The sequence below is a fragment of the Lacerta agilis genome, chromosome 7 (assembly GCF_009819535.1).
Source record: "Lacerta agilis isolate rLacAgi1 chromosome 7, rLacAgi1.pri, whole genome shotgun sequence".
Taxonomy (NCBI): Eukaryota; Metazoa; Chordata; class Lepidosauria; order Squamata; family Lacertidae; genus Lacerta; species Lacerta agilis.
This window is the reverse complement of record NC_046318.1, coordinates 69,430,883-69,442,009: the sequence shown is the minus strand read 5'-3', so window position 1 is coordinate 69,442,009 and position 11,127 is coordinate 69,430,883. Positions and strand designations below refer to the sequence as shown.

At 46.4% G+C, this 11,127-nt stretch overlaps 1 protein-coding gene across 4 annotated transcripts in view; it reads left to right on the top strand.

The window, feature by feature from the left end:
• Window positions 1–5,848: 5,848 nt before the first annotated feature.
• The window catches only part of CSMD3 (CUB and Sushi multiple domains 3), a 567,871-nt gene continuing 562,592 nt past the window's right edge, over window positions 5,849–11,127 (top strand). For 3 of the 4 annotated variants that reach the window (XM_033155768.1, XM_033155767.1, XM_033155766.1), the window contains exon 1: window positions 5,850–6,441. In XM_033155768.1, coding sequence (XP_033011659.1) covers window positions 6,246–6,441 — 196 coding nt within the window. In that variant the 5' untranslated portion in view covers window positions 5,850–6,245. Of the gene's footprint in view, window positions 6,442–11,127 lie in introns of all 4 variants that reach the window. The other variant, XM_033155765.1, reaches the window with a different exon arrangement.

Here is an 11,127-nt window from a genome sequence, read left to right as displayed (position 1 = left end):
AAAGCAAATTTACACCTCAATCATAAACATATTTACTCGGAAGAGGTCACACTAATCACTTGATATGAAATAACTTTCATGTAACTTATTTATTTTATTTAGTTACTGTACTTTTACTCCACTTGTCACACTATTGCCTCCCCAATGAGACGAACATCAGTTAAAAGAGAATGAGAGAGAAAGGCCCTGCCATCAGGCTCACGAGACAAAACCTGAACAGGAAAACATCATGCTGCAATATTTTGTTGCATGTTCCAGTGGCATTATCTAAAAAACCTTTGTTCCAATGAAGGTGTTTCTGTGTTAGTTCCATAGATGCTGACATGGGGTTTAGAAAACTATTAGACATTGGTGGACGCAGATCAAACCTGGCAAAACATTGTGAAAATCTCAGATTCAGATCAGATTTGGAAGTGTCCCTTTAGTTCTGTTAAAATATACAAGTCAATGATAAGATAACTTTCTCTCTCCAAGGGAGAAACTGACACCCACTCACCCATGATCTCTAGGGCAACAGGGAGAGAGAGAGAGAGAGAGAGAGAGAGAGAGAGAGAGAGAGAGAGAGAGAGAGAGAGAGAGAGAGAGAGATTTTCCCCACCCCCATCTTCCCTGAATATCCATGCACTTTTTTCCACCACTCCCCGCCCCCACATTGAAGAGTCTGCTGGACATTATTAACATTTCTTGGTGCAATTAGGCCTTTGACATGGCTTGATGCAATACGAGGAATGTGTATGAATTTTCTTGCTGGAGGAGAAGGGACTTCCAGGATCTTTGCTCTAAAGCTTTTATGATGGAAATGCAAGCTCTCTTTTTTGCACAAATCATTTTTATTTGACTTTACAAATATAAATTAACAACCATACCAAATACACATCCATGTAGAGAGACTGCTCTGAACCTTGGGACTTCCTCCCATCCCCTCCAGGGGTCCTGTTGTCAACATTTTAAACCACATATTGTTTTGTAATCTATATTTTATGTCTATCCATATTGTCCATAGTATTTGTTACATTACAAGTGAGATTAAAATCCTGCTAATGTTTTCATTTGCTTACGGTGGTCTCCTAAATAAATTATAAACTTTTCCCATTCTTTCTTGAATTTCTTGTCTTCTTGGTCAAGAAGTTTTCCAGTCAGTTTTGCCATTTCATAATAGTCTAACAGCTTAGTTTGCCATTCCTCTCTGGTAGGGACTCTTTCTTCTTTCCATCTCTGGGCTAGTAGCATCCGTGCTGCTATTGTCACATACGTAAAGAGTCTTTTCTGTTCCTTTGGAGAAAGGCAAGCTCTTTGACAACTGGATCAACTTTCCAAGACAATCTGAGGACTAGCTAGAATGGGGGAGGTGGGAAACCAATAGCAAGGAAGCTGGAATAGGCACAGAGAACTACACCCAAGTTTTTGCAGACTAACACAATGCTATATCTCAAAATATTGTCTAGCTTCTGAGTCCATTCCATCTTTGAATATAATGTTTAGGACCTGAGAACTTTTGTTACAAGAGCTTCTAAAATGCCATACAAATAAGACTTTGAAGAAAGGTCTTAGCAACATCTGGCTCCAGAATAGCTGCAGTATAATCCTAGCAGATAACATAGTATCTCCTGGGTTCAGCCGAGGTTGGTGAATCGAAATTGCATCATGTACACACTATGACGTATTCTGTACAATGAACACACAAATTTGGCCCTCAGTCAGAGTTTCCTGCTGGTTTTGAGAGATAGCGCTATCACTTGCCTGTATTCTGACATCAAGCTTGGTTTCTGCACAGAGATACAGACACTTAAATGATCAGAATCATAACATATCATGTTGGACCTTTTTGCCTTGAAACCCCATTCCCAATCCTTCTTGATTTCTACCAGCAAAGAGATGAGAAAGCCCCTTCCGACCCTTTAGGAAGGAGGGGGGGTTGCAGTGGACACGAGCCCCACACGTGCGCAGGGGATGATTGCATCCCCTGCCACCACTGGCTGATCCCTGGGTGCGGTGCCCGGCCAGCTGACCAATTGGTACAGCGGTCGGGCGTGGCTGGCTGCATTTAAAGGGTACTTCAGCAAATGAGTCCGGGGGGGGCGTGTCCCTGTCCGAAACCACGGTGGGTGAGGGCCAAAGGCACGCCCCAGTCCGGTGATCACAGGGTGAGTCCCTAGCTGATGTGCAGCAGCAGGGCTCTCACCCATTGGTGGTTAACCCTTCCCAGACTGCCAGCACAACGTGCTGGAGTCGGATATAGTCGGTAGTTCCAATGCCTAAGCCAATACCGCTCAACATCCGTAACCAATAAAGTTGTGGCCTTTTCATTCCCATTTAACCTTATACATTGCGTCCTGTGTCTGTATTTCACCCGGGGGGGGGGGATCGGGTCTTAGACATGCAAGGCATGCCTCATGAGTCACTTAGCCAGCAGATGAGCTGGACCAACCCACTCCTGGCCTGATGGGGAGACTTGTGAAGTCTAGGGCTTAAAACAGCACAGTCATCAAGAGAGCTCATTGTCACACCTCTTCATTTCCTATTGCTATCCTAAGTAATCAAGACCCTGACAAGTTGGGTTTTTAAGTAGCTGTCCATTTGCCATCTCAACCTTTATTTAAAACCCTGGAGAGTATTTAATCATGGTGATTGACTTAATGGCCCTTGCCAAGTCATTTGTATCCTTGACCTGTACCCAGGGGATCAATAGGCTTTTGGGTCATGCCAAAAGCAAGATGACAACAAATGCATCTGCCAAGTGTTGTAGAAAGATGCTTCGTGCCAGAATTTGCACCCAAAATCTCATAAGCAAAGATTGCTGGAGAAAAGCAAGAATATGAGAAATGTTCAAATGTCACGTGATGGATATACTCAAGGCTACACAGAGAGACAGATAGAATGAAAGGGAAAAAATATTTATTTTATTTTATTAATGCCTTGCAATCACCAAACTCTTGATAAATTTGTGTGCACCCTTCTTTCATAAGGCCACACAATAAAAAGAATAAAAATACAAGTTTTGACCAACTAAATAAATACAGTAGCTTTCTGACACCAAATAAACTACATAAATCAGTCACCTCCAAAATGCTACTGCTACAAAAGTTGTATACATGTATAATGTATATTCTCTCTCTCTCTCTCTCTCTCTCTCTCTCTCTCTCTCTCTCTGTGTGTGTGTGTGTGTGTAAACTCTTCTATAAGCCCTGATAACATAAAATAAAAGGCCAGCATCATCTCATCAACCCAGATGCAGAGGATGAATCAAGAGTTTAGAAGGACATGGACCAAACAAAAACAATGTTGTATAGTCCTGCATCCAGAGAAGGTCACTTTGATGCTGCAGTGGTTTGACTTCACCCCTGGAGGTGCACTTCATTGTTTCTCAAGCAGATGGTTGCCAACAACAATGGCACTTCCATTCCACCTTTCAATCAAGGAGCTCAAGGCGGTGTGCATGATTCTCCCCCTCTTTATTTAAGCCCCACAACAACCATGAGAGGTAGGCGAGGCTGAGAGGCAGTGACCGGCCCCACCTCACCCAGTGAGCTCCATGGCTGTATGGGGATTTGAACCCTGGTCTACCAGGCCCTAACTAGTGTGCCACACTGGCTCGCCCAATAGATGCTGTTAACTATTTGTAAAACTGCACACAGTACTGCTTCTTTGCAAGGGAGGAAGATGAGGATAAAAAAAAAACTTGGCCAGGCCCCTTGACCTCACCCTCTTGGGCTTGCCGATCAGAAGGTTGGTGGTTCGAATCCCCACGACAGGGTGAGCTCCTGTTGCTCTGTCCCAGCTCCTGCCAACGTAGCAGTTTGAAAGCATGCCAGTGCAAGTAGATAAATAGATACTGCTGTGGCAGGAAGGTAAATGGCATTTCCATGCTCTCTGGTTTCTGTCACAGTGTTCCATTGCCATGGAAGCAATTTAGTCATGCTGCCCACATGACACAGAAAGCTGTCTTTCAAACAAACACTGGCTCCCTAGTCCTGAAAGCAAGATGAGCGCTGCAACTCCACAGTTGCCATTGACTGGACTTAACCGTCCAGGGGTCTTTTACCTTTGCCTTACATTACCTTTGGCCTCCCCCGTTGAAATATTCGAGGGGACTGGGCCCCCCAAAGTTGATGGGCATTGCCATTCAAACGGTGTGTCACGTCATGTGATTATGTGGGCGGGGCCTACCCCCGTTTTATACACCCCAGACCTCCCAGCAGCCCCAACAGGTCCAGTGGGCACCAGTTGTCAGCCTGTCACTGAGCGTTTCCCTCTCACACACTATACAAAATCTCACGCACCGAAGTAGACCTACATTCTGTCCCCAAGCACATCAATGACTGCCGAATAGCACAACAGTCAGCAAACCCTGAAGACAGCATTGTGCTCTCTTTCTCTCAGGTACACACAGTCTCCTTTTATCTTGTCCACGATCCATTTCATCGCTCGTCGCGCAAGTAAAGGAGGACGCATGAGCCATGAACGTGTATTTTTATTTTTATTTTTTTTACCACGGGACACATTGGCTTCCCGCAATCACTTTTCACTCATTGTTCTTTCTGAGAGAGAGCTTGCATGAAAAAGAGACCTTGATCGTTGTTAAATAAATAAACAATAAAATAAAATGTTGCTTTCTCTGTAGCGTGAACACACGTCCCCCCTCCCGCCACCCGCACCCGCCCAGCGCGGCATCCCCGGCCATACAAATGCTAGAAAGAAGCCGGTGGTTCTTCGTCAGCCGGTAGATGGCAGAAGTGCTCTTTCTCTGCCTATCCTTAACCCTTGCGAGCCGAACTAGACTGATGCTTGGCATTTTACGAGCCCCCCCCCCCACCGCCCGCCCCGCCATCCTTTCCACATTACAGTATCTCTCTTCTCTCTCCTTTTCCGCTATTTACATATTCTGTTGGCCACTTGCAAAATTAAGACTACCGTTCCTCGGATCTTGGGACCTACTTCTGGAAGGTCGAGAAAGGGGGCGTGGAAATAAAGGGGCAAATGCGGGTGTGTGGGGCTCCATAAGGGAGCCAAAAGCAAAAGCAGCCATGTGGGGAAAGGGCAGTCAAGAGGCACGAGGCTTTATTTGTGTGTTTGCGCGCTGCGTAATTCGACGCTGAGCAGCTTCGTCCCGCGCGCCCCTTTGCGCGCTGCGAGGCTTCTTTGCGCTCAGTTTCTTAAAACACCATCCCCGGCGTCTCCCGGAGGAACCTGCAAACTCCAAGAGCAACCAACATATGGGCTTGTGAATGGGGGTGGGGCGAAAGAAAAGGTGTCTACAGGAGCTCGCTCTTCCGCTCGTGTGCACGTGTGCGCTCGCGTGCGAATGCGTGCGTGCCGTTCGCGCAGTTACGCGTCGTGCGCTTCCACCAGGCTCGAACGCTTTGCGAAGCTGGCATCCTTCTGCAAAGCCCCGGCGCCTGCTTGCTCTTCGCTGTCGAAAAAGAGAGACAGAGAAAGAGAGATGGAGAAGCAGCTGAATTAGCTCCTGCTTGTTTCTTTCCTCGGGACTATTGCGGTTTGGTATATAAAGCAACAACCAGATGATTCTTTCTGACGACCAGCTTTTTTCCTAAACCAAAACAACAAAAAACATCAACAAGCATTCTCCCTTTAAACCAAAAAAAAAAAAAAAAATCATCTGAAAGAGCGGGTTGAGAGAGAGAGAGAGAGAGAGGAGGAGGGGAGAGGAAAGACGAAGCGGAGCCTCAATAGCAACCGAGCGGCTGTGGAGAGTTTGGAGGGTAAAGCCCGCGCGTCTGGTCAATTTCTAGGCGCGCCTGGTCGATTTCGAAGCGCGCCGCAGCTCCTGAGATTTTATAACACATATATTGTATTGCTGTTTCATTTTTTTATCGGCAGGAGAGGGCGGCTAGTGTTGGCCAGGCGCTCCAGGCAGCCCCGGGCTGCCTAGCATAGCTGAGCTGGCGGCAGGCGAGGAGCGGAGGCCCCCTTCCCTCGAGCTCGCTTGTGCCGAGAGCCTCGCTGCCCCCGTCGGAGAGATGGTTGAGTCCTCCTCGTCAAGGTTGCTGTGGTATCCCAGAAACACTGTTCACTCGGAGCTGTGACCGCGCACCATCAACACACACACACACACACACACTCACACAGCTCCGCGCAAACTCCGCCACTGCGCCTTGGACCGAGGCACGGGAGGAGGAGGAGGAAGAGGAAGGAGAGAAGGAGGGAGGGGGGCGCGACGAAGGCGAGCGGGCAGGCAGCTCCGGATCCGGGGAGGAAGCTCGCTCCGCTCCTCGCCGAAGAACAACATGCAAAGGGTCTGCTGCTGCTGCTGCAAAGGGGCCACCTGGCCGAGCCAAGCCGCCGCCGCCGCAGATCTGGGGCGAAGGGAATGTAGGAGATGCAGCCGCCCGGACTTGTGCATCTGGGGCAAGATCATGGGGATTAAAAGTGGATTTACCTTGGGGAACCTCGTCTTTTTCTGGATGCTCTCCTGTGTGAAAGGTAAGGGGCGCGGGGCAAAAAGGGGGGGGGAGGGAAAGGAGCCCCCTTTTTGCCCATCAGCAGCAACGATCGCCCAGTGAAGGGAAGAGAGGGGGTATAGAAATATATAAATAATCGTCGGTGGGGGGGGGGTGAGGAGAGAAAACTGTGTTTTTGCCAAGAAGGAGGGGTGTGTGTGTTGTGTGTGTGTGTGTGGTTATAGCTTTGTCCTTTCTCAAGGTTTCCCCATGATTACACTGATGGTTAGTCTTATGAATGTGGCTTTCTTGCTGGGGGTTGATGTTGCTGCTTTGCAAAATAAATGATCTCTGGAGAAAGCGAGGTGAGGGAGGATGGGAGGGAGAAGGGGGGTTGGGGTGTTTTATACACACACACACACACACACACACACACATATACACCAGGCTCCCTCATCTGCGATAGGAAATGCAATTTGCTTGCCAAGGCTGGCGTTCAATGCAGTGACTGAAACTGGTGCCCAATAAATATTCTTGCAGTATGCTCAATCAGAGACGTGAGTTGGGTCCTACAGCCTCTTAAACGAGTGGATATTCCGACAGAATTACCGCTGGAGGATTCCTCTCCCCTTCTTTTTCCCCCCTTTGCCTTGAGACTATTTTTTTTTTTTTTTTAAGAAAAAGGAGGGGAGGCAACAAATATACAGAGTGAAGGAGATTACTTGGATGTTCTTGCATTTTCCGCTTGTGTGTGTGTGTGTGTGTGTGTGTTTAAATATAGTTTCCTTCTAGACAAACAAACAGATTTTGGCTGAGAAGCACACAGACAAATGTGTGCCCATTTGCCTTGAATGAGATTCTTTTCCTTAATGCCGATAAACACCCATTTCATAAGGAAAGTTGAGAGAGAGAGATGAGGAAGACAGAAGGACTTTAGCCAACCATGACTATAGCTTGTCATTTTGAAGGACTAAGCTGCATTATTATTATTACTGTATTTAAAAAACAAAACAAAAGAATAAAGCATTTTTGTGGGCAAGATCTGTCATGGAGTGCAAAGATATAGCCTTTCCCCTTCCTCATTTTGATTTAATGAATGGAGGTGGGGTGCAGAAGGTTCTTGGGGTAAGCTTTTGGGAGATACAGCAGAAGGGCTAGGCGTGAGAAGGGAGAATGGCATCCCATAAATTAGACTAGGATGGATGAATCGGTACTTTGGAGAGAGGCATGCTTTCAAATTGGGGGATCCTGATACAACCATTGCATGGCTAGAGGCAGATAGCGTATCTCTTCTTTGGAAATCCTTCTTGCAAGGAATGCACGGAGAGAAATCATGCATCTACCCGAGAGAGAGAGAGAAAGAGAGAGAGAGAGAGAGAGGGAGAGACGAGGCTCCTTGGGAGTTTGAGGAATCTTCAGTTTTCCATTCCCACTGGACAGTTTGGCTTGTTCTTTTCGTTTGAAAAGGAGCTTGCTTTCCCCTCTCCTCTCCTCTCCTCTCCCCACCCCCGAAATTGAGCTGGGTCTTTTTTATGAAACACTTGATTGTCTTGATTCGCAGCTGGTTCAGTCCCCATTTGCATGGAGGGAGGGGTGAAGGGGAGGAAGGACCAGCATCATTCAGGGTTGCCTAGGGCTGCTGATGCTGGGGGTAAAGGGATTTACCTCATCCCCCTCCCTCCCCGCTCCAGCACAAGCTGGGGAGGGAACATGCCTGGAATTTTAATGCACCTTCTAATTACAGAAAGCTTGTCCGGGTTTGTGGCCATTGACGCAATCTGCTCCTCCAACATCCTTTGCCCCATTTCTTCTTCTTCTTAAGAGAAATGGTTCATTAGAGAGACCCGAGGTCCATTTATTTAGTAGGGGGGGGGTGTTGATGTGTGTATGTGTGAATGTAGGTGTGTTGGGCTGATTAGGGGAAAAAAACCAAACCCTAATTAATAAACATTCTCTTATCTCTTTTGCCCTCCCATTTCCCTGTGCGTGACTTGCTTGCTTGAATAATACACAACAGAGATACACAACTCGTGTGTGATCTCTGGGGGCTGGGAGGAAACGCACACACTTCAGAGGATGGGTATTCTGCTTAAATGGATGACACAGAAGAAGACCTGCCTTGTAACTATGGGTCGCATGGAGGCAGCATCCTACAGAAATGAATAGAACAGGTGGTTTTTCTGGTCTGTACTGCTAAGATATATATGCACACCAATGCCATATCACTACAGGGAATGATGGTTGGTGAGCAATTTTCAGGCACTTGTTGAACCAAAGTGACACCTTTGGGAGAAGGTGGGGGGAAATACCACTGGACGCTGCACCTGTTCAGTGGCAAACACATGGCAGGTTTGCATATTCACAGTCATCACTTGATGACTGCCGCCTCAAGGGATGACTGGCAATGTGTGAATAAGACATCACAAATCACGTACCACAGACAGTCAGGAACGAACACGTCACCTGGTGAACGAACACATCATGCTTTTCAATGGACTCTTTTTCACTTCATACATATGGGAAGTTCTCCATCACTGGGCAATGAGAAATTGTGTGAGGTGCACGAGTGCTTATTTATGAATCCATGTGCAGCCTAGGTGGAGTCCTTTGTGGGATTGCACCAACTCAAAGGAGATGGGGTGAGAAGGTTTTTGAAAATAGTCTTGGAAAATGAAGTACAGAACGAAAGATTGAAGGAATTGCTACTTTTAATCGACAGGTGGTGATGGTGGGAATATTTTGGTGTAATTAAGCAGAGGGCAAAGAAACAAGGGTAACAATTGGTTAGCACATGCAGTGAAAAGGACGAGCAGCCATAGGTTTAGGCTACAGGGAGGCACATATTGCTGCTACTACTAGCAGTAGTAGTAGCAGGAGCAATGTGAACAGTGATGCAGCTAGGTGATTTTAAACCCGGACAGGCAGCATGCTGGAGCGAGGCTTTAGATGTCCTTGTGTATTACATCAGTTTGTGAAGCACACAAAATTTATTTTATTTGTCCACCCTACCATTGCATGCTTCTGTATACCTGAGCAACAGAGAAACCTGAAGGGGTTAGCCAAACCTGATATCTATCTATCTATCTATCTATCTATCTATCTATCTATCTATCTACAAGAATGAAATGTGGGTTGCTTCTGGTGCCCTGGTTGCTAAACAGAAATGCATTTACCTTGGTATAAGCACATTTTTTGTGACAGAAAAGAATCAAGTATATTTTAAAGTCAGAACGATACAGTGAGTCTCTGTAGCCACATATGTGCACAGCCAGCCATCTCTTGACTTTAAAATGTGTTTTGAAATAAGAAAGAAGGGATGTGGCGGTGACAAGAATGAGTCTTGTTGGACCCTGGAATGTCCATGCCAGCCCAGGCACTGATGCTGGGCCTGTTTGCCTCCACCCCATCACCTGCTGCTTTCTGAGTGGTCATTGTGGAGCTACCTCAGCTTTAGGGCTTTGGGCTTCAGCCCTGAGGTTCAGCTTTAGTTTCATTTCAGTGGGACTGACTACCTAGTAAGGAAGCATAGGATTGCTGTATGATTTCAGTTCATTATACCATTAATATTTGAAGCAGAGTTCAATTCTTCACAAAAGAATAATGGTCAGGAGGCAGTCAGATAATGGTGCCAGGCTTTAATGGATGGAAGGTAGGGCAAAGCTATAAAGGCTTTGTTAAATGGGTCTAACTCTGGTGTAGCTGTGACCTGTGACTTTTGGATCCCATGCCACCATGTGCTTTCTGAATCTCATCCAGACACTGGTTTAAAATTCACTGTGCATAATGTTGTTGGCTTCAGCGGGAAGCAGATGGTACCCTAAAGGGTGCCCCCACAAGCACCTTGTACTGTTTTGCTGGACCGTGCATGGATATTAAACATGGTTCTTTAGGCATGCCATCCCAACCCATTGCAGCTGTGATTGAGTTCTTTGTATAGCCTTTGACGTACAGTCCCTGCAGTCAGAAAAAGATGACCTTTTATAAATTTGATTTATGTACTATTATGTAAAGAGGGTCTTCACCTATCTTTTGTGTTCCCTGATAATAAAGGACAATGGAAAGGGAGACTGGACATTTAAAACTGAAGGAGGTGAAGTAAAGAGGACTCCAAAGGCCTGTGCTTCATCATGTGGTTCCCCCCATAATCTTCTGCTTCCCTTCTACCTCATTGGTCACTTCAGTGGTCCCAATGAGCCCTCAATGGTCCCATTGGAACCATAGTTCCATTTTCGAACACATGATTTACATGCAGAAAAATCTAGTTCAGTCTTTGGCATCTCCTGCTAATAAAATATAAGATATTAGGGGGAGGTCAACTTGAGAAGTTTGTGAGCTACTGGTCTCCAGAAAGTGCAGAGATAGATGGACCAATATTCTGGCTGAGTATAGGGTTGCATCTTGGATTCACTCTGCAAAAGTGATCTCTTCTGCCTGGCACTATAAATCCTATATTACAGATGGGAAACCTGCGGCCTTCCAAAATCTGTTAGACTTGTTTCCATCAGCCCCAGCTAGCATAACTTTAAAGGAGGATTAGACAAATTCATAGAGGATAAAGCTACAATGCCTACCAGCCATAACGGCTATGCTCTGCGTCAATGGTTGAAGGCAGTATCTTTCTGAATTCCAGTTGCTTAAAAATACAGGAGAGGGGAGTGCTCTGTGTTTGAGTCCTACTAGTGGGTTTCCTGCATGCTTCTGGTTGGCTACTGTGATAGCAGGAGACTGG